The sequence below is a fragment of the Hibiscus syriacus genome, unplaced genomic scaffold, assembly GCF_006381635.1.
Source record: "Hibiscus syriacus cultivar Baekdansim isolate YM2019G1 unplaced genomic scaffold, ASM638163v2 tig00110303_pilon, whole genome shotgun sequence".
Taxonomy (NCBI): domain Eukaryota; kingdom Viridiplantae; phylum Streptophyta; class Magnoliopsida; order Malvales; family Malvaceae; genus Hibiscus; species Hibiscus syriacus.
The window spans coordinates 1,198,584-1,222,448 of NW_024062672.1; the positions used below are offsets into that span (position 1 = coordinate 1,198,584).

Below are 23,865 nucleotides of genomic sequence, written 5' to 3' on the forward strand. Positions count from 1 at the left end.
AATCATTCTTTACATTTTCTTATATTTATACATTTATTTATTTCATAAATTTACTATATTCTTTCGGAAATATGTCCGACTTAAATTTGCAGGTGTCACCATGTTAATAGCAGGTTTATTCCTAAATTTAATCAAGAGATAAATTTAGAGCAACCTATATGTCTGGAAGAAATCAATGGGTGTGAGGATGAACTGGAATGTGATGTTCCTACTGAACTATTAAGATTGGTAGAAAAAGAAGACAAACAAATTCTACCCCATAAAGAAAAGATTGAGACTGTGAATTTGGGAACAGATGAAGAAATGAAAGAGGTGAAAATTGGTACTACTCTGACAGTCCAGATAAAACAAGAATTGACAAATCTCCTTCAAGAGTTCAAAGATATCTTTGCCTGGTCTTATCAAGATATGCCTGGTTTAAACATAGATATAGTGATGCACAAGCTTCCAATCAATCCAGAATATAAACCGGTCCAACAAAAGCTCAGGCGAATGAGACCAGAAATGTTGTTGCAAATCAAAGAAGAAGTGATGAAACAGATCAATGCAGGTTTCCTACAGGCATCTAAATACCCAGAATGGGTAGCCAACATTGTTCTCATACCAAAGAAAAATGGGAAAGTTCGAATGTGTGTGGATTACAGAGATCTCAACAAAGCTAGTCCGAAAGATAGCTTTCCATTACCCCACATAGACACATTGGTGGACAATACTGCAGGGCACGAATGGTTTTCATTTATGGATGGCTTTTCAGGATATAATCAGATAAAAATGAATCCTGAAGACATGGAAAAAACAACATTTGTAAACATGTGGGGCACATTCTGTTATAAAGTGATGCCATTTGGATTGAAAAATGCAGGGGCAACGTATCAAAGAGCCATGGTAACTTTGTTTCATGACATGATGCACAAAGAGATTGAAGTATATGTAGATGACATGATTGCCAAATCCCGAACTGAAGAAGAACATATTCAAAATCTGAGAAAGCTTTTCCAAAGATTGAGGAAGTATCAATTAAAGCTTAACCCCGCTAAATGCACTTTCGGGGTAACTTCTGGAAAACTTTTGGGATTTGTGGTCAGCAAAAAAGGAATCGAGATTGATCTAGATAAAGTAAAAGTAATTCAAGATCTTCCACCACCCAATACAAAAAAAGAAGTTCGAGGCTTTTTGGGAAGATTAAATTATATATCTCGGTTCATTTCTCAATTAACTGACAAATGTGATCCAGTGTTTAAATTACTTCGAAAGAATAATCCTGAAGTCTGGAATGAAGAATGTCAAGAAACTTTGGATATTATTAAGAAATATTTATCCAATGCCCCCATTTTAGTATCACCAATGCCTGATAAACCGTTAATTCTCTACTTGACGATCTTCGAAAATTCGATGGGATGTGTACTAGGACAGCATGATGAATCTGGAAGGAAAGAAAAAGCTATTTATTATCTGAGCAAGAAATTTACTGATTGTGAAATTTGATATCCACCAATACAAAAATTATGTTGTGCCTTGGTGTGGGCTACTCGAAGACTCAGACAATATATGTTATACCATACTACTTGGTTGATATCCAAACTTGATCCTTTAAAATTCTTAATGGAATCACCAGCTTTGACAGGCAGAATGGCTAGATGGAAAATGTTATTATCTGAATTTGATATTGTATATGTCAACCAAAAAGCGATAAAAGGAAGTGTCATAGCTGATTTTCTGGCCAGTCGTGTATCAAATGATTATCAGCCTTTGAGTTTCAATTTTCCCGATGAAGATTTGTTGTGCATATCCATGAATGAAGAAGTCAGGACAAATGATGCATCTGCATCTTGGAAGCTTTACTTTGACGGAGCATCCAATGCTTTGGGACGAGGAATCGGGGCAGTGTTAATTTCTCCAGAAAATGTTTATTATCCCTTTACAAGTAGACTGGAGTTCTTTTGCACCAATAGCATGGCGGAATACGAAGCTTGTGCCATGGGATTGAAAGCAACTATATAAAGAAAAATCAAATGTCTCAAAATATATGGAGATTCATCTTTAGTGGTGTATCAATTACGAGGAGAATGGGAAACAAAAGATCCCAAATTGTTGGAATACCGAAATTTTACCCTCGAATTAGTGAAAGAATTTGAGAGAGTCACCTTCAATTATCTCCCTCGAGAAGAAAATCAAATGGCAGATGCTTTGGCTACATTAGCTGCTATGTTTCAAGCAACTAAGAAAGTTGATATGATGCCAATCAAAATGCAAGTATATGAAATTCCTGCACATTGTTATAGTATGGAAGAAGAGGTAGATGGTAAACCATGGTATCATGATATCCTGCAATATATCAAAAATCAAAGTTATCCACCAAATGCATCGGAAATTGATAAAAGAACCTTGAGAAGAATGGTTGCTGGATATTTTCTTGATGGAGAGATTATGTATAGAAGAAGCAATGATCAAATGCTATTGAGATGTTTAAATACCAACGAAGCTCGAAGCATCATTGAAGAAGTACACAGTGGAATATGTGGAACACATGCAAATGATCTTTCCATGGCCATAAAAATAATGAGATATGGATACTATTGGGCTACCATGCACACTGATTGCATTGATTATGCAAGAAAATGTCATAAATGCCAGATATATGCAGACAAGATTCATGTACCCCCATCTCCTTTACATGTAATGACAGCACCCTGGCCATTTTCTATGTGGGGAATAGATGTCATTGGAGCAATCACACCAAAAGCATCAAATGGACATTGCTTCATCCTTGTGGCAATTGATTATTTTACCAAATGGGTTGAAGCTGCTTCATATACCAATATTAAGAGATCCACAGTCTGCAAATTCATAAAGAAAGAGATAGTTTGCCGGTATGGCCTACCAGAAAGGATCATTACAGATAATGCTCTGAACCTGAACAATAAAATGATGACCGAACTTTGTTCACAGTTTAAGATCAAACATGCAAACTCAGTGGCATATCGTCCAAAGATGAATGGGGCAGTTGAAGCAGCAAATAAGAACATCAAGAGAATCATTACAAAGACCACTGGAACTTACAAAGATTGGCACGAGAAGTTACCTTTTGCTTTATATGCATACCGAACTACTGTTCGAACATCTACTGGGGCAATACCGTTTTCTTTAGTCTACGGGATGGAGGCAGTCTTACCAATTGAAGTTGAGATTCCATCGCTTCGAATATTGAGAGAAAAAAAATTGGATGAATCTGAATGGATCCAAGCTAGAGTTGATCAATTGAACCTGGTTGAGAAGAAAAGATTGAAAGCTATTTGTCATGGACAGATGTATCAAAAACGGATGATGAAGTCTCATGACAAGAAAGTACATCTAAGAGAATTCCAAGAGGGTGATATAGTACTAAAAAAGATCTTGCCTATACATAAAGATTTCCGTGGGAAATGGATGCCTAATTGGGAAGGGCCATACGTTATAAAAAAGGCCTTTTCCGGAGGAGCATTGATCTTGGCAGAAATGGATGGAAAAATTCTGAGAAATCCAATAAACTCGGATTCTGTCAAGAAATATTATGCTTGAAAAAAAAAGAAAAAAAAAGAAAAAGAAAAAGAGGAGTCAAGGTGAAAACCCGCAAAGGGCATCTTGTAACCAAAGAAAGGATTTGAGTTGAAAACCTGAAAAGGCAGCTCAAATGCAGGTTGATATTAGGCATCTGGCAATTGAACCCTCTTAAGATTTTGACAGTTTGGGAGAAACTTCACATCTACGAGAATTTTGACAACGTTTGAGATCTTCCAGACAAAAGCTTACATCATTTCTCTAAATTGTGTCAACTTGATTAATTTAGAAATACTTATGCTAATAATTTGTTGAGACATTTGAATTTTTATCATTTTTATGCTTGCCATAACTTTGAATACAATTCTAGCTATTTCAAGTTCAATTTATTTGAGATTCAATTTATTTTCGAAAATTCAATTTATTCTTTTATTGAATTAACATAATTTTGAAATAAGTTAAAGATTTCTGAATATCACTTTATGTTAATACCTTTTAAAAGCAAGGAATACAAAGTAAGTAAATCATCACCATCTACAAGAATGAACAATAAGGTTGTTATGCTGGATGCCATTGACAACAAGGTCGAGTCCATTAAATCTACTCATCAATTGCTCCAACTGATCATCATTCAGTTGTTGCACATTTGTTTTCAAAGATATGCTAAGACAATGGAAGGAGACCTTTGCAGCACTGATTCCAGCAAAAAAAGAAACAGGACATTGATATCACTGGGAAACATGTCTCTATACAGATCCTCGTGTAGGGTTTTTAAGGAAACCTATAAGCATTTCCACCTCATCAGGTTCAAGTGGAGCAACTTTATTCTTTCCAACCCATACTAGATTCCATTTTCAGCACTCATCAAGAACATACTTCTGGACACTCGAAAGTGGCTCTTTGTCATAAGCTTCAAGAGCCTTACAAATCCTTTCTGTCAATTTGGTACTTCATGTACATGTTTATAAACAGTTCAACTTTGTTCTTGGATGCCAGGAAGGCCATCATTTCTTCATCAATGGAAAAGCATCAGCACATAGAGGAAGCAGAATAAGAAAAAATATGTTCTTAATTGGCAGAATTATGAATATAGCCTTTTTTTAGTGTAGCAGCATGAAAATGTTTCGAATCTACAAAGTCTGGCTCTACATCGAATAAGTACTGTGATATCCAAGTCCAAACATTAACTGGAACAAATGCCATGTGCTCATAGTATCTTCTGGAAGTGTTTTTTGAGTTATCTGATATGGTTTGGTAAAACCAATCATTGAATTTGGAAGAATAATAGACTCAATAGCATCTTCTGGAAGTGTTCTTTGAGTTATCTGATCTGGTTTGGTAAAACCAATCATTGAATTTGGAAGAATAATGTGCTCATAGCATCTTCTGGAAGTGAATTTGAGTTATCTGATCTGGTTTGGTAAAACCAATCATTGAATTTGGAAGAATAATAGACTCAATAGCATCTTCTGGAAGTGTTCTTTGAGTTATCTGATCTGGTTTGGTAAAACCAATCATTGAATTTGGAAGAATAATAGACTCAATAGCATCTTCTGGAAGTGTTCTTTGAGTTATCTGATCTGGTTTGGTAAAACCAATCATTGAATTTGGAAGAATAATGTGCTCATAGCATCTTCTAGAAGTGTTCTTTGAGTTATCTGATCTGGTTTGGTAAAACCAATCATTGAATTTGGAAGAATAATGTGCTCATAGCATCTTCTGGAAGTGTTCTTTGAGTTATCTGATCTGATTTGGTAAAATCAATCATTGAATTTGGAAGAGGAATAGACTCAATAGCATCTCCTGGAAGTGTTCTTTGAGTTATCTGATTTGGTTTGGTATGAAACCACAGAACCAATCATTGGATTTGAAAGATGAATTTGCTCATAGTAGAGATAAGGAGACTCAATAGCATCTCCTGGAAGTTTTCTTTGAGTTATCTAATTTGGTTTGGTATGAAACCACAGAACCAATCATTGGATTTGAAAGATGAGTTTGCTCATAGTAGAAATAAGGAGACTCAATAGCATCTTCTGGAAGTGTTCTTTGAGTTATCTGATCTGGTTTGGTAGGAACTACAGAACCAATCATTGGAATTAAAAGATGAACTGCATGATCGTCTTCATTAAGAAGCTTCTTTTTAAGCTTCTTCTGTTTATTCCTTTCCCAAAAATCATAGCCCAAATTTCGCCTTTTCTTGTAATGGGGATCATCGCATAATGGCTTCCCATCTTTTACCAGAAGAAATGTATCAATAACCTTAGCCATTTGAGCAGTACATATAAAATTTGTCAATTCTGCAATTGATAAATCTGGACCACATTTCTCCAAGGTTATTGAAGCTTTAACCTCTGAGGATTCCATTTTTGTCAAGTATAACAGTTTATTCTCCTCATCAGAATCAGAATTCAAGATTTCTCGATATTAAAAGAACTATCGATATCTGTGAAATCATCTGAAAAGGTCACTTCATAATCATATGAGTTGTTATCAGAATCAACATGTTACATGAATGCAAGCTTTTCAAGAGCCTATAATATTGAGTTTTATTCTCAAGAGTTTTTGTGACATTATATCTACATCTACATTTGTCAAAGATGATAGATTATCTGATTTGTAGAAGAAAGATTTATTTGATTTCTACACAACTGAAGAAATACTCAGTTCACCAATCTGAAATCAAATAACTTAACATTCATGCATCATATTTAGGCATTTGCAAAAATAGGTGCATTTTCATTCATTTTATCCATGTTGAATTTTGACAGGAATTTCAAAGATTTTAGCAAAGATTAAAATCCATCGTTCGGTGGATCAACATTTCCAGTTCGAGTTCATAATGAGAAGAACTCATCTGAATAAGGAAGAAGAAGTTCATAATGAGAAGAATTTGTTCAACCTTTTGCTCGAATTCATCACTTGATGGATCAACTTTTCCAGAGAAAGTTCATAATGAGAAGAACTCATCTGAAGAAGGAAGAAGAAGTTCATAATGAGAAGAATTTGTTCAACCTTTTGTTTGAATTCATCACTTGATGGATCAACTTTTCCAGAGAAAGTTCATAATGAGAAGAACTCATCTGAAGAAGGAAGAAGAAGTTCATAATGAGAAGAATTTGTTCAACCTTTAGTTTGAATTCATCGTTTGATGGATCAACATTGCCAGGTAGAGTTCATAATGAGAAGAACTCATCATCTGAAGAAGAAGAAATTGTTCAACTTTTTGCTTAAATTCATCACTCGGTGAATCAACATTTCCAGTTCGAGTTCATAATAAGAAGAACTCATCTGAAGAAAGAAGAAGAAGTTCATAATGAGAAGAACTTGTTCAACTTTTGGCTTGAATTCATGATCAGTATTACCAGTTAGAGTTAATAATGAGAAGAACTCGTCATCTGGAGAAGAATTTATTCAACTTTTTATCACAAAAGGAGATAGATCAGCATCAACCTTTCCAGAGAAAGTTCATAATAAGAAGAACTCATCTGAAGAAGAAAGAAGAAGTTCATAATGAGAAGAGCTTATTCAACCTTTTGGATGACTCTATCACAGAAGGAAATAGGTCAACATCATCCCCAGCGGAAAGTTCGTAATAAGAAGAACTCATCTGAAGAAAGAGAAGAATTTATTAAACATCTCTATATTAATCAAGTGAAGTCAAATGAAAAAAACTTATTATCTTTTCGTCTTTGCTCTATTCTTATTAAGAATAAGCAAAGAGGGGTAGCTGAAGATATTCATTTTTTTCATTTTAATGTTATTTATATTATTATTATTATTATTATTAATATATATTATTTAATATTACAAGCCCAAACCAGGCCCAATTACAAATGGTGGCCCAAATCCAGAAGCCTAATGGAAACCCTAAACCAGATTAGGGTTTCCCTCTTCCCCAGCCGCCTCAGCCTGCTACCGTTGGATCTGGCAAGATCCAACGGTCCAGATGGTTCCAGCAGGAAACCCTAGGGTTATGATACCCTAGGGCCACGACGCCGGCCGCCTCTCTGACCCGTCCATCAACTGCTGCCACGCTTCAACATAAACATCCAGAGGAAGCAAGGAACGCCGTCCACGTTCCAACCATGGGGTGAGTCACCACCTACGGTCCGGTGACTCACTGAACTTTACCCTTCGGACCGGTCCGAAACGAACACCGGTGATGGCTATAAAGCCATCACCCAACCTGCAAAGAAAAAAAGAGAGGAAGAACGGAGAGACATCAACCAATAACCAGCAAAAACAAAGAAAACCCGAGAGCAAAGATACAAAAACAGCAAACACAAAACCCAAAAATAAGCAAGGAAAAGACGGAGAAATACTTACCGAAGCCCTCATACATCATCGGAAACCTTCGAAAATCGAAGGTATTTTGTAGATTTGCTCTGATAGGTATTGTTTTAAAGGAAACGGTCATCGGAACCATCAATAGGATGGTCCGATCTACGTTTAGGTGTAAAAAAAAAATTTTCCGGCCACCGGATGCGGTGGTCGGCGGCGTAAAATGCGGCGGTAGACGACTGCCGGCCGACGACCGGCTTCCCTCAGCTAGAGAGAAGCCAGAGAGAAATTTGTCTCTCTCTGTTAGAGAGAGAACAGAAAGGAAGAAATGAGAGGCTGGCCCTACGGGCCAGCCGGTTTCGGGTATTAATACCCTCTCCCAAACGACGTCGTTTTGGGAGGGTATTTCTATCATTTCATAAAGGGTAAACCCTGTCCGAAGCCATTTCAACTTGTAACTCTTATAATTTAGTCACTAAATCAAATCTATAAACCTTTTAATTTGATCTCTAAATTTTAGTTTTATTTATTTTAGTCCTTTTTATTAAAATAATATATATTTAGGATAAATAATAGATTTAGTCCTATAATTTTAATAATTAATATTTTAATCTGAATAGTATGTTTTAATTTATTTTATTCTAATATCCGAATTTTATATAGTTTTATTTTAGTCATTAAATTAATAAAATAAAAAAAATAGTATGTTTAATCCCTATAATTTTGATTAATTATGAATTAGGTTTTTAATTTTAATTTTACTATAATTTAGTCACTAATTTTAAATTTATTTTACTGCTTTTAAATATATCGTTCTAATTGTATTTTTATTGTTTTATCTGTTTATATATTTAAATACTTTTATTATTGTTATATAGTCATAAATATATATAATAAATAATAATTTATATATATTTTTTAATAAATTGTTTTAATATTTATTTTTCAATATCGAAGAAAAGGGCAGTCTTAATACAACTGGATGTCCTATTCTGGTATTTTAAAATTAAATATTATAAAAAATATTATTTAATATTTATTAATATCAAAGAAAAGAACTGTCTTAAGACACCTAGAAGTCCTTTTCCGATATTTTTAAATAAATATTTTTATAATTTTGAAAAAATAGGATTATAAATTAAATATATTTTAAAATTTTAAATTCTTAATAATAGAGACAATTTATAATTAAAAAGTACTAATTTTGGGCGTTGTAGGGGTGCTAATCCTTCCCTAAACGTAACTGACCACGAATCCTTTTTATTATTAAAAAGAACGAATTTTTTGTTATAAACGCAGATCAGTTCATTTTTTAATTGATGTTTTCTTAAAACTCTTTTAAAAAATAATTTTTAGGTATTCGACCTACCTGACCCAAAAGGCCGATGGCGACTCCCAAATTATTTTCAAAACCATTTATTCACATCAATTTTCCCGCCAAGTATAATATTTCGTGCCCGGACGAAAACCGGTTACGACAGGTAGTATTAAGGGTGTTCTACAGTAAGTCAAGCCATTTTACTGGGGGAAACAGGCCTATTTTATTGACTGAGCACTTTGCTGGACATTATCTATAGTTTTGTCGATGTTGGATGACTGTGACCCTCGATGATGTTCTAGGCTGATTTAATGTGCATATGGATAACTCTACTTATTTATCCTCTTTCTAATTCTTCATAAATATGTTCTACTCCAGTTTCCACAATGCTTTCCTTCCTTGTCACTGCTCGATTGGAATTAAGATGCAGAAATATTCTTGCTAGGTGGGAAATTGAAAATTGATATGTGCTTCTTCTTTTTCCGTTGTAGAAGAACAAAACTTGATATATATGTTTTATTTTGTAGTAAAAAAAGTATGTTGATGTCGAAATTATCTTGTAATCGTCACACCTTGACTAGTTTGTAATCACGTATCCGGATGTTAATATATTTTTTGGTTTTGCTCAATGAAATTTCTTCTCTGTGATGACCTTTTTATTTTCATATGTGGCCATAATTAATTAGCAATACGTTTAAATCTGCAGTCACTACTCAGAGGTAGATTCTTACGAAATGAAAGACCCGTTGAAGAGTAGAGACCACCTTCAATGGCAGCGAGTGAATTAATTCAATTAAGACGACACACCGTATCTGTCTTGAGGTATGAAATGTTGTGATTGTTGTCATTCTTGCTCAGATTAAGATTTTTCTTTTTAAGAGTTTTACAGTTATACAAAATATTTTGGTGATGGCTTGAACAATTCCTTGTAATGCTGCTTTCAGCTCCCTCAAGCATGAAGCTCTCATAGTTTCCGTTGATTTGCTTAACAGCTAATTCTTTTTCTCATTTAGGGAAGGGTTTCGCAACAGATTAGAAACCATTGTTTGCGGTCAAGCAAGCGGCAATTCAGAAACCACGTCCAGCAATGTAATTGATGATTCCAGAAACGAATTTCCCCAATCAAACGCTTTTCAGGATGCTCAAAGTGATGAAAATGAGCATACACAATCCAGGAGTTCGGAAAGTGATGTCACATGGTCTCAAACGGGAGATATGCTTAGCAACAACATAGCTGTTGAGAGCAAAAGTTGGCAAGGAAATTCTAACCGAGGTGGGAATTGGCAGGAACCAACAACCAATGGTGAGCAAGCAAGTTGGCCACAGCCAACATATGCTCAGTTCAATGAATGGAGAGAAGGCAATGCAGAAGAACTGGATACAAATTGGCAAGAAGGCTCGGTTAGCGAGTATAACGAAGAAAATCCTGGGAATGTAAATGGAGAAGAAAGTCATGAACAGGGAGGCCAAAGGGTTTGGCATGATGATGGCTCACGGGAAGCGGTTGATAATTGGTCAGAAGGGCCTTCTGGTCGTGCAATCCCAATTAGAAGGTTCAATAGATTTCATCCACCTGAAGATGATAATGTGTATAGTATGGAGCTTAGAGAACTTCTGAGAAGGTATTTGATCACTAGGTATTTTTTATGCTAAAAAGTAAAAATATTATAACTTCTTTGATGGTTGATATATATTTAATTTGTAGAAGTGTCTCTATTCTTCTTCGAAGTGGATTCCGGGAAAGTCTAGACCGATTAATTCATTCTTATGTTGAAAGACAAGGCCGTTCTCCCATCGATTGGGATTTACATAGAAACTTGCCAATTCCAGCATCACCAGAGCAAGATCAGAGAAGCAGAGAGATGAAATAAATAATGATCGGAATGATACGATTAACAGACCGTCACGGGTGTTACCTTCTCCTCCGGTGCCACCACCACAACCACACTATGGCATCGAGACTTACATTGCACCAGTTGGTATCGGCACAGCATGCATAGACCAGAAACGGTGAGCCATCTCTCTTATTCGTGCAACTGTATACCATCTAGTCATTTCCACTCGATTCTGTTATAGAGGTTGTGATAGGTGTCAAGTTTTCTCTCGGAATCAATAATTAATGTATTAGAGGTGGGGAGTAGGAATCATGATCATGAGTTTCATACCAAATTATAATTAAAATTATTCATGGAAACCATATATCTTAGTCTCGATTATAGGTTGTCAGTCTTGGCTTGTTCAATAGTTGCCTAATATTATCGGGACATAGGCCCATATATCTTACTCTCGATTTCGTAGATGGTACATTCTGTAACTGTGTGCTTTTATGTTATTTATAAGGTTGCTTATTTTGCGCAGGAATGGGAGATGGTTAATGATATTAGAGCCGATATGACTAGGCTCCAGCAAGGCATGAGCCACATGCAGAGGATGCTGGAAGCCTGCATGGATAGGCAGCTCGAGCTGCAGCGATCCGTCAGGCAGGAAGTCTCTGCAGCGCTGAATAGATCAGCTGGTGAAAAAGGTTTGTAAATCCTCCCAACTTTTTTCCCCTCCTTAAAACCATTATTTAGGACCGACTTTTACTACAGTTTCGAGTGCAGAAACATCGGAGTACGGATCCCAATGGGGTCATGTAAGGAAAGGGACTTGCTGTGTGTGTTGCGATAGCCATATCGATTCACTTTTGTACAGGTTTTCACCTTCATAACTTTCACTGTCTTTTTCGTGCAAAATGAGATTGGCTAACACCGGTATATGCGCAACCCCTTCGATGCTGATCTCTATACCATAATGGTTGCAGATGCGGACACATGTGCACTTGTTCGAAATGCGCGAACGAGTTGGTTCGTGGGGGAGGAAAATTCCCATAATGCAGAGCACCCATCGTGGAGGTAATCCGAGCATACTCTGTTGAAATGTCAAAGCTTGGAAAATTGATTCAAGTTAGGTACCTAATATTGCAATGTCAAAATTAGGTGCAACAATGTCAAAATTAGGTGCAATAATGTTTGAAAATTAAATGGGTAAATTATAAACTTTAGTCACTAAACTTTAGGGTATTTATAAGATTAGTCCTTAAGTTTCAACTATAAATACCATAGCTCATTTAGTTTCAAAACCATCCCAAAGCATTCTAGCTTTCTTCCAATACTAGAGAGAATTTAGAGAGTTTTTTTAGAGTTATTTTCTCATTTTTATCTAGAGAGAATTATCATTGTTTTCTCCTTGGTAGATCGAGAGAGGTTGTAATTCCTATTTTCTCATAGTGAAATTCTTCTACCGTTGCCCGTGGTTTTTACCCTAAATTTTTAGGGGTTTTCCATGTAAATTTTGTGTCTCTTTTATCTTCATTTTTATTTTCTCAAATTATCAGTTGCGATTTTGCTCTATCCGATAGCCGTCTTCCGCAACAATTGGTATCAGAGCTAGATTTGAGTGTGTAATATCTGCTTATTGTCTTTGTGGTTGCCACCAAAAGGTGGATCCTCCAACATAAGAAAGTAAGAAGGTATTACACATTCTTTGAAGGTTCCAGAGAACTATTCACGATAGTGAAATAGTAGGAGCTATCCGTAAAAGAAGCTATGGCAACAAAATTTGATATTGAAAAAATTAATGGGAGAAATTTCTCATTGTGGAAATTGAAGATGAAGGCCATCCTGAGGAAAGACGGTTGTCTAGCAGCTATCAGCGAAAGACCAGTAGATTTCACAGACGACAACAAATGGATCGAAATGGACGGAAATGATATGGCAAACTTTCATCTAGCATTAGCAGATGAAGTATTGTCAAGTATCGAGGAGAAGAATACAGCTAAGAAGATATGGGATCATCTCACCAAACTGTACGAGGCCACATCGTTGCACAATAAAATTTTCCTTAAGAGAAAATTGTACACTCTCCGTATGCCAGAATCTACATCAGTGACGGAGCACTTAAATACACTGAACACTTTATTTTCTCAGCTTACATCCTTAAGCTGTAAAATAGGAGAACAAGGACGTACTGAACTTCTACTTCAAAGTCTACCGGATTCATATGATCAACTCATCATCAACTTGACAAACAGTAATGTCACCAGTCTAGTCTTCGATGACGTTGCAGCTGCTGTTCTACAAGAAGAAAATCGGCGCAAGAACAAGGAAAACAGACAAGTAAATCTGCAACAAGCAGAAGCGTTGACAACGATGACAACGATGAGAGGGAGATCAACAGAACGTGGCCAAAGCAGCAGTCACAAACATGGTAGATCGAAGTCGAGAAGCAAGAAGAATTTAAAGTGTTACAATTGTGGAAAGAAGGGTCACTTGAAGAAGGATTGTTGGAGTCTAAATAAAAACTCCAATCCACAAGGCAATACCGCAAACACTTCAGATGATGGAGATGCTCTATGTTGTGAAGCGTCAACCACCGTGGAAGGAAGAAAACGATTTACAGATATATGACTCATTGATTCGGGAGCAACATATCACATGACCTCAAGAAGAGAATGGTTCTATCATTATGAACCTGTCTCAGGAGGATCTGTGTATAGTTGCAATGATCATGCCTTAGAGATTGTTGGCGTGGGAACCATCAAATTGAAGATGTATGATGGAACAATTAAAGTTGTTCGAGATGTGCGGCACGTGAAAGGTCTGAAGAAAAATTTATTATCCTACGGATTGTTGGATAATAATGCTAGCAAGATTGAAACACGGAAAAGAATCATGAAGGTGTTCCGTGGAGCGCTTGTGGTGCTAAAAGGCGAAAAGATAGCAGCAAACTTGTACATGCTGAAGGGAGAGACTTTGCTAGAAGCAGAAGCCTCTGTTGCCTCATGTAGTTCAAATTCTGCAATGCTATGGCATCAGAAACTTGGACACATGTCAGAACAAGGAATGAAAGTCCTTGTGGAGCAAAAGCTACTTCCAGGCTTAACAAAGGTATCACTTTCTTTGTGTGAGCATTGCATAACAAGTAAGCAGCACCGGTTGAAATTCAACACATCAAATTCTAGAGGCAAAAATGTTCTAGAATTGGTTCATTCTGACGTGTGGCAAGCACCAGTAACGTCCCTAGGTGGAGCAAAATACTTTGTCTCATTTATTGATGACTACTCCAGGAGATGTTGGGTGCACCCTATTAAGAAGAAGTCAGACGTGTTTTCAACTTTCAAAAACTTCAAAGCGCGGGTGGAACTTGATTATGGAAATAAGATCAAGTGTTTCAGAACAGATAATGGAGGAGAATACACAAGCGAAGAATTTGATGACTTTTGCAAGAAAGAAGGCATCAAAAGACAGTTCACAGTGGCGAACACTCTTCAACAAAATGGAGTGGCAGAGCGGATGAACAGAACCTTGTTAGAAAGAACAAGAGCAATGTTGAGGGACGCAGGCCTAGAAAAATCATTCTGGGCAGAAGCAGTCAATACCGCCTGTTATTTGGTGAATCGAGCTCCATCAACTGCAATAGAGCTGAAGACACCAATGGAGATGTGGACTGGTAAACCAGTTGATTATTCAAACCTCCATATATTTGGAAGTATAGTGTACGTGATGTACAACTCCCAATAAATTTCAAAGTTGGATCCAAAATCCAGGAAATGCAAATTCTTGGGGTATGCTGATGGAGTAAAGGGGTATCGCTTGTGGGATCCCAATGCCTGCAAAGTGAACATTAGTAGAGATGTTATCTTTGTAGAAGATAAACTACAAAGAAAAGAAGACGATGATAGCGCTGAAAAGTCATAGACTACTCAGATACATGTGGAAAAAGAGTTTTAAGAAGGAGATTCTTCTGAAGCAGAACCAGCACATGATGAATAAGAACCAGAGAATTCTGAAGCTCCAACAACTCGTCAATCAGATCGTGTGAGAAGATGTCCCAATTGGCACTCAGATTATGTTATAGAAGGTAATATTGCATACTGCCTTTTAACAGAGGACGGTGAGCCATCAACATACCAGGAGGCAATAAACAGCCAGATGCTTCACTGTGGATGATGGCGATGCAAGAAGAAATCGAAGCCCTTCATAAAAATAATACATGAGACCTTGTGCCACTACCACAAGGAATGAAGCCAATTGGTAACAAATGGGTTTTCAAAATCAAGCGAAATGGTGACGATCAAGTTGAGAGATATCGTGCAAGACTGGTGGTCAAAGGATATGCTCAAAAAGAAGGTATTGATTTCAATGAAATATTTTCTCATGTGGTTCGACTGACAACAGTTCGTGTAGTTTTGGCAATGTGTGCTACATTGAACTTACATCTAGAGCAGCTAGATGTTAAAACAGCTTTTCTTCATGGAAATCTTGAAGAAGAAATTTATATGCTCCAGCCTGAAGGTTTTGAAGAAAAAGAAAAGAAGAACTTGGTTTGCAAGTTGAACAAATCTCTGTACGGTCTAAAGCAGGCACCGAGGTGTTGGTATAAGAGATTTGATTCTTTCATTATGTGCCTTGGATACAATAGACTTAATGCAGACCCTTGTGCTTATTTCAAGAGGTCTGGTGATAACGATTTTGTTATTTTGCTGTTGTATGTGGATGACATGTTGGTTGCAGGACCCAACAAAGATCATATTGAAGAATTGAAGGCACAACTGGCTAGGGAATTTGAAATGAAGGACTTGGGATCAGCAAACAAGATTCTAGGGATGCAAATTCACCGAGATAGAAGTAATAGGAACATTTGGCTTTCACAAAAGAATTACTTGAAGAAGATCTTGTCACGATTCAACATGCAAGATTGTAAGCCAATTTCTACCACTCTTCCTATTAACTTCAAATTATCCTCCAGTATGAGTCCTAGCAGTGAAGAAGATAGGATGAAGATGTCTCGAGTACCGTATGCATCAGCAGTGAGAAGTTTGATGTTCGCTATGATATGCACAAGACCAGACATTGCACAAGCAGTGGGAGTGGTTAGTCAGTACATGGCGAATCCAGGCAAAGAGCATTGGAATACAGTAAAGAGGATCCTAAGATACATCAAAGGGACCTCAAATGTTGCATTATGTTACGGAGGATCAAACTTACTAATTAATGGGTATGATTCTGACTATGCAGGGGATTTGGATAAAAGCAAATCTACTACAGGATATGTGTTCAAAGTTACTGGTGGAGCTGTAAGCTGGGTTTCAAAATTGCAGTCAGTTGTGGCTACGTCCACAACAGAGGCAGAATATGTAGCAGCTACACAAGCCAGTAAAGAAGCAATTTGGTTGAAGATGCTATTGGAGGAGCTTGGGCACAATCAAGAGTATGTCTCTCTGTTTTGTGACAGTCAAAGCGCCTTGCATCTAGCAAGGAATCCATCATTTCATTCAAGGACTAAGCACATACGAGTTCAGTACCATTTCATTCGTGAAAAGGTGGAAGAAGGAACGGTAGATATACAGAAGATCCATACCAAAGACAACATAGCAGATTTCATGACGAAGGCGATCAACGCTGATAAATTTACCTGGTGTCGATCCTCTTGTGGCCTGTCAGAGACGTAAGCAACATGATGGTACAAGGTAGAAAGAATGGTGTGAAGATATGATTGTTCCAATCAAATCTTCAAGTGGGAGATTGTTGAAATGTCAAAGCTTGGAAAATTGGTTCAAGTTAGGCACCTAATATTGCAATGTCAAAATTAGGTGCAACAATGTCAAAATTAGGTGCAATAATGTTTGAAAATTAAATGGGTAAATTATAAACTTTAGTCACTAAACTTTAGGGTATTTATAAGATTAGTCCTTAAGTTTCAACTATAAATACCCTAACTCATTTAGTTTCAAAACCATCCCAAAGCATTCTAGCTTTCTTCCAATACTAGAGAGAATTTAGAGAGTTTCTTGAGAGTTGTTTTCTCTTTTTTATCTAGAGAGAATTATCATTGTTTTCTCCTTGGTAGATCGAGAGAGGTTGTAATTCCTATTTTCTCATAGTGAAATTCTTTTACCGTTGCCCGTGGTTTTTACCCTAAATTTTTAGGGGTTTTCCACGTAAATTTTGTGTCTCTTTTATCTTCATTTTTATTTTCTCAAATTATCAGTTGCGATTTTGCTCTATCCGATAGCCGTCTTCCGCAACATACTCGATAGTGTAAAGAGATGAAGTAAAAGGTGTAAGAGTAAAGAGAAGCCAATGTGAGTTAAAAGGAGCTCCATTGCAATTGAAAGGGTGTGAAGTTGTTGCCTGTGGAACACTGCTTTTGTATAATTGGAATAACATGTGGCATCATTATTCATTCATTAGTAAATAAAAATGACAACAATTTTTGGGATATGGTAATAAGTTTTATTCATGATGATGATATTGACATCAGCATTTGATTTGATGGAATTAACATTGAAATTAAGCAGCAATGTTGTTGTTGTTCATCTCAGCCTTGATGGCTGAAGCCAACTGATTATAAGCTTCGCCCCATGCACCCTTCATGTCTTCACTCCATTTCTCTTCTCCCATTGCTTCGTTAACTGTCCTTAAAAGTGCTTCTTTCACCACCTGCATCATACTGATTTAAAATTGCTTCATGGGATAAAAAATGAATGAATAAATAAATAATACCTCAAAATGGGGGTCAATGACGCCACTCTTGACATGAACGGCGCCCAGATACTTGAGAGTTGTATCAGTCACAACCAGCTCGCCTTTCTCCCTCAGTTGAATGGCTGACTCACATGTCTTTTTTTTTTACACCAAACAAATATAATTATTATTTATGTTAAATGCAATATTAAGATGAATAACAAAAGAAGGGACTGACCATCTTTAAAACCTTGACAGCATGAGCTTTGAGCTTTGGATTATTCTGGGGAATCTCCTCCGTGTCTCTCAGAAAACTGAACATGTTCTTTGCAGCTGGTGCTATCTCCAATATCCTAAATTCCATCAAATTTTAAAAACAATATTCACATAAAGAAGAAGAAGAAGAAGAAGAAGATTTATCTTACAGAGAAAAGAACAGCAAGCTGAAACGAGGGATGTCTTGCTTCAGAACCTCCCATGATTCCTTCACCAAAGCTTCTTGCTTCTCTGTGAAACCCATCTCTCTCTGTCTCTCTAAGATAAGCAGGGAGTGGTGTGGTGGACCTCTCTCTCTCCTTATATAGAGATTTTTTGTTTTAAATAGGGTATCTTCCTTTCTCTTTATTTCATGCAAGGAAAAAACATTATTTATCCCCCCGAAAGAACAAAAAGTTGTAACTGTCATTTACTCATATTATAATAATATGAATTCAATACAGCTAAGCTTCATTTGTCTTTCTTTGGGTATCTTAGACGTGCATTCATGATTTTGTTCCAACTTTCAAGATTTCCTTCCTTAAATTTAATTTTTATAATAAATTTAGAGAAGAAAAGTTTTTTTTGATAATTTTAATTTTATTAATCAAGATGCAGAGTTATGCTATATAAAATATCTCATCAGAGTGATAAAGAATAACTACTTACAACAAAAAGGATGTTCAACACCCCAACGATTATAAAGGTAATTATTGATACTATCTAATCTATTTATATTCCTTAATCTTAATTAAATACCTATAATCTCCTGAATGGAAATTAGAATTTCTTTTTCACTTCTTTTGCTTCTTCCGTACAATCTTCTGTTTCTTTTCTCCCATATGAAATAGATTAAAGCTCCTGATACACCAGCTAGAATTTGTTATATCTTCCACTAGCATAAAGTCGGCATCTTTAATAACGTAGCTTTAGATTCAAGCTACCCACAATGATCCCTCTCCCGCAAGGATATTCCTGATAAGTTGTTGTAATTGTAACGCTTATAAATAATTCATTTATTTAAAATGATTACAAAGTAATATTTTTTAAAAATATTTATTAATTATACACGCTAACAAATATAATTATTTGAACTCATGACCTCTAAAAAAAATAATAAACTTTGAACCATTAAAGTCACTTTATGAGTTCAATAATTCAATTGTTTCTATTTTATAAGTCAAATATATATGATGGTTTTGTAGATGTAAAAAATAATGAGATTGATGAACAATGATCTTAGAGTTAGAGAAAAATTTCTCTTTAACTTTATATGTCAAATTATAATCTCTTTAATGTTAATATCAAATTTAAAATGATGTTAATTATTTAGAGGTCAACAAAATGAGTAAATTTTATCTTTTTATAATAGAATTAGTCGATAATGGAATTGATAGTAGCTAGATCAAGAAATTGTAACATTTTAAAAAATATAGAACTTTAAAAAAAAATTAAGAACTACAGAATTTTAATAAGCCGATGATTAATTACATATCAAAATATATTTTGTTAAAAAATATTCAAAAGAAATATAATATAATTATATAAGAACTCCAGAGTTTCGATTGTTAAATAATAATTTAATCAATAAAATGATGACACGTGATACGTTAATAAAATTTCTTTTTTTTTAAAATTCAAAGAATTTTATCCCATATAACGTAATTGGAGACTAGGTTTTTTTTCTCTTCAATAAGACCTGCTTGCTCTTCCTTTTCGCATCCTTGTTTGGCAGGTGACGTTATTCATCCATATACACATTTATTTATGTAAAGACTAACCAATTATCGGTGATGTATACTTTGAATTTTGTTCAAGCTTACTTACACGTCAGTTCAATGACAAATACAAAATATAATTTATCACACAGCTTCAAAATTTAGGGTTTTACTGATATTTACGTTTAAAGGAATAATAAATTTTTTATTTTATTATCGAGAAAATAATAATAAATAATAATAAATAAAAATTTTGACAATATCTTTAATTAACGGGTTAATCCAAATAAATCAGCGCATATTAAATCAATTTCACACATGGTAGAAATCAGGTTGCATTTGTTCTATATCCCTCGATTGTATAAACAACATTAATTTAAATGATCTTTGATTAAAAAATAAGTGCCCAGAAACATGCACCTATTAAGCCATGTATCTATATTATTCACACAACATTTAATAATTATAAAATTTTAATTAATACAAACAGAGACAATGGAGGGGAAGTGGCCTCTAAACCTCATCCATTTTAACCTTTAATTTATGAGTTAACTACACGGATGATCACTTATGTTTGTGTTTTATATACTTTTGGTCATTGGTTTCAAAAAACATAAGATATGGTCACTTTTGCTTTTATTTAATTAAGATACGGTCACACCTAGTTAACTGCTGTTAGCAATAGTTAAATATTTTGATATAATCACACATTTGATCCCTATTATTTATATATTCTCTCAATTTAGTCATGCTTTTAATAAATTAAAATAAATTTAATCATCAAATCAAATTATACCACATGTTATGCCACCATTCGGTTGGAGGATTGACTTTATTTTAATTTAATATATTTATTTTTACCAATCAAAGAGTGACACGTGTCACCCTCTAGTTGAAAGAAAACAAAGGAAAGCAAATTAGGGCAAAAAAGATTCAAACCTTGGTCACTTAGGAAACTAAACATGTATCTAACAATTAAGCCAATACCACTCCTTGGTCTAAAGTAGACAACATGGTGTATATATTTTTTATATTTTTTATTTTAGTGTATATATTTCAGTGTATAAAAAGTTTGGATACGAAACAAAGTAAAAGTAATGATTTGGTTACTAAATGTGTAGTTTACCCTAAATTTTAAAAAATATAAAAGAATTAGTATAAATTATCCTTATTATATATATATATATATATATATATATATATATCTCTCTCCATTAAAAACACACACGAAATCAATGATTTCTTACCAAAAGAGACAAAACAACTGCATATGCCCGAAGCACGTTGCACCATTCCCGCTTTCCATCACTTTCTCGAGAAAAAATCATCTCCGAAAACTTCAAATCTATTAAGTTATGGCAGATCCCAAAGCCACCTAAATTACTTTAAAAGTTATCCATCCTTACAAATCAAGGCATTTTTGACCAAACAGCTAATAAAATGATAATAATAAATTTATAAGAAAATGCTTATTTTATCCATCATCAACCATAATTTAATTTTTTTTAAAACCTAGATTCACTATGCTCTTACAATATTTATGACGAAGAAAAAAATTATAATCCCTTAATTTCAAAAAAGAAGAAGCAAATAATATATATATATATATCCGTAAATTTATTTAAATTGGAAAGGAAAACAATATAAATGAAAAGGATTTAGCATGTGTATAGATCGGATCCAAAAACCAAACAAAAACTGTCTGATTATTACAAGACTTTATGTAATTCGGTTTGAATTCCAGTGGTTGAGATTTGCGTGTAATTTCAACTCATACATACATAAAACAAACAAATAAATAAAATTACATGTAAAAACCCAGAAATAAGCATATATATAATAATTTCATGTACGTGAGCACCTTCTTTTAGAGATGGAATCATGAAAACCAGCTTCGAAAAACGCATCGACTTCATCCCTGTTGAGGGTCTCGAAGAAGTGGAATTCAGACAGCTTCCGCTTACAAGAAACAAGTGTTTTCCTAGGTTTTCTTGGCGCTCCCGGGCATGAGAAAACTGCCGGGATCTTGTTTTCCTCCGAGGTCGGCGTCGAACACTCGCTGCTACTTTCGCCTTGATTATTCTTGATTTCTTGATTGGAAGATTGAATGTTTAGTTTGGTTAAATTTGTTTTCGCCAAATCTTGGAGTGATCCAAGATCTTCAGACATTATTGTTTAGATTAAATAAAAGGAAAAAAAAACAGAAAGGGAGAAGAAGAAGAAGAAGAAGACTTGTAATGGAAGGTAAGAGAAAGGGTGAGGAAGAACGAGGGTGGGATCGTTTTATATGATTATCTAAAGACCTTTTTATTTATTTATTTTCAGTATCAAATGGATTTTCATATTGTTGAAGCTGGCTTGGGTGGGTTGCTTTCTTAGCCTTTTTTTACATCTCTCTCTCTTTTAGCTTTTTGCTTGTGTAGCTATGGAGTCGAGAGGAAGATTTCCTTTCTCTTATATATTTTCAAAAGAGAAAATCGCCTCAGTGACCAAAAATGCCTTATAATATACGATTTTAACCAACTTTTTTTGGATTTGCCAAAATGACCAACAAAATCGCAACGCGAAATAAAAATCGCAACGCGATCCCCAGAATCGCAAATCAGTTTCCAAAATCGCAACGCGATTCTTGACAATCGCAATGCGATAGTACAAATTCGCATTGCGATGTTCCAGAATCGCAACGCGAATATGAAAATCGCAACGCGAACACATAAATCGCAACGCGTATCCGTAAATCGCAACGTGTATCTGTAAATCGCAACGCGTATCCGTAAATCGCAATGCGTATCCGTATATCGCAACGCGTATCCGTAAATCGCAACGACAATACGTAAAATCGCAACGCGTATCCGTAAATCGCAACGCGATTTTTAAAGCGCCATTATAATCGCTACGCGTATTTTATTTTCAAATTACAAAAACGAATATTAAGACAAAATCCCGTAATCGCAACTCATAACCTAAAACCTAAAATCACAACTCAGTCCCATCTCCATCTCTCACTCTCTACGGCGAAATCCGTCCCCATCTCCGAAGATTTCCGTCCCCATCTCCGGCGAAATCCCTCACAACCATTCACGGTCAGAAATCCCTCACAATATTCAGAAATGGAAAATCAACCTCCGAGGGTTAGTTTTTTTAATTGTTTTTATTTTGAAATTTTTGCATTATTGTAGGTTTTTCATATTGAAACTGATGATAAGTTTACTGGTCATTTCAATAATAGATTAACCATTTCACTTAGATTTCATTTCGCGTTACGATTCTCTCGTTGTGATTTTCATTTCGCGTTGCTATTCTCTCGTTGCGATTTTCAAGTTAGTATTTGTCTTTGTCTTTGTTCTGTCTTTTGGTTGAAGTAATGCAATCCATTCAAGTTTCAATTTGCAGAAGAGTCGCAACGAGATAAATAAAAATCGCAACGTGAAAATGACTATCTGCAACGAGAAAAATGAAAATCGCAACGAGAGAATCGCAACGCGAAATGAAAATCGCAACGAGAGAATCGCAACGCGAAACCAAAATCGCATTGCGATTTTCATTTCGCGTTGCGATTCTCTCGTTGCGATTTTCATTTCGCGTTGCGATTCTCTCGTTGCGATTTTCATTTCTCTCGTTGCGACAGTCATTCTCTCGTTGCGATTTTCATTTCAACCAAAAGACAAAACAGTGTTGCAAATTTTAGTTTCAAGAATAAACTACTACTTTTTATGTTTATTGTTTTTGGTATATCTTCACAGTGTAGTTTTTGGTATATCTAACTTGGTATGTTTATTGTTTTTGTAGAAATTTTTTTCGGCTTCATTGACATTAAGGAATAAAGTTAGCCTAGCCACTACAATTGCTTCGAAGCTTTCACCTGCACAAAGACAATTGTTTGAGGAAACCTGCTTCGGGCCATGGCTGAGAGTACAGCATCCGGGTGGAGATGCTAATTTGACCCATTTGTGGCTTCAGACCATGACATCAAATCTACCCGACAGTATACAACGTGGTGAGGAAGAGATATGGTTTCATTTTCCACCAGCGTATACTTGTTTTGGGCGGAAGGAGTTCTGCTTAATCACTGGTCTACGATTCGGACACGATGATGTAGGCCGGTACACTCGTCATATCGCCCGCCCATCATGGTTATCCCGGGTTTTTCCGGATGAGTCAATGGAGAAGCCGAACCTACACGTCGACGACCTGAAGAAATTGTTTAATAAGAAAGCTGGTTTCACTCGGATGGATGACGTCGATGTTG

At 35.4% G+C, this 23,865-nt stretch overlaps 2 protein-coding genes and 1 pseudogene across 2 annotated transcripts; 1 reads left to right on the forward strand and 2 right to left on the reverse strand.

Annotated features, from left to right (window-relative positions):
* The window catches only part of LOC120116866, a 36,424-nt pseudogene extending 24,310 nt beyond the window's left edge, over positions 1 to 12,114 (forward strand).
* Positions 12,115 to 17,454: 5,340 nt separating this feature from the next.
* On the reverse strand, positions 17,455 to 18,198 carry LOC120116810 (non-symbiotic hemoglobin 2-like). The gene is made up of 4 exons (XM_039137229.1): positions 18,069 to 18,198; positions 17,882 to 17,996; positions 17,683 to 17,799; positions 17,455 to 17,619 (listed from the first exon to the last, which is right to left on the reverse strand). Exons 1-4 carry the CDS (start codon positions 18,161 to 18,163, stop codon positions 17,470 to 17,472), a joined length of 477 nt encoding a protein of 158 aa, XP_038993160.1. The 5' UTR covers positions 18,164 to 18,198; the 3' UTR covers positions 17,455 to 17,469.
* Positions 18,199 to 21,299: 3,101 nt separating this feature from the next.
* LOC120116823 (cyclin-dependent protein kinase inhibitor SMR1-like) lies at positions 21,300 to 21,993 on the reverse strand. The gene has a single exon (XM_039137239.1). The coding sequence runs from the start codon at positions 21,783 to 21,785 to the stop codon at positions 21,462 to 21,464; it is 324 nt and encodes a 107-aa protein (XP_038993170.1). The 5' UTR covers positions 21,786 to 21,993; the 3' UTR covers positions 21,300 to 21,461.
* Positions 21,994 to 23,865: the final 1,872 nt, after the last annotated feature.

Excerpts from the sequence above, each read along its gene's own strand:
- LOC120116810 (XM_039137229.1), bottom strand. The coding sequence starts at position 18,163 with ATGGGTTTCACAGAGAAGCAAGAAGCTTTGGTGAAGGAATCATGGGAG. Across the intron at positions 17,800-17,881 it reads CTGTCAAGGTTTTAAAGATG|ACATGTGAGTCAGCCATTCA; the intron begins GTCAGTCCCTTC and ends TAAAAAAAAAAG. Across the intron at positions 17,620-17,682 it reads TCATTGACCCCCATTTTGAG|GTGGTGAAAGAAGCACTTTT; the intron begins GTATTATTTATT and ends AGTATGATGCAG.
- LOC120116823 (XM_039137239.1), bottom strand. The coding sequence starts at position 21,785 with ATGTCTGAAGATCTTGGATCACTCCAAGATTTGGCGAAAACAAATTTA.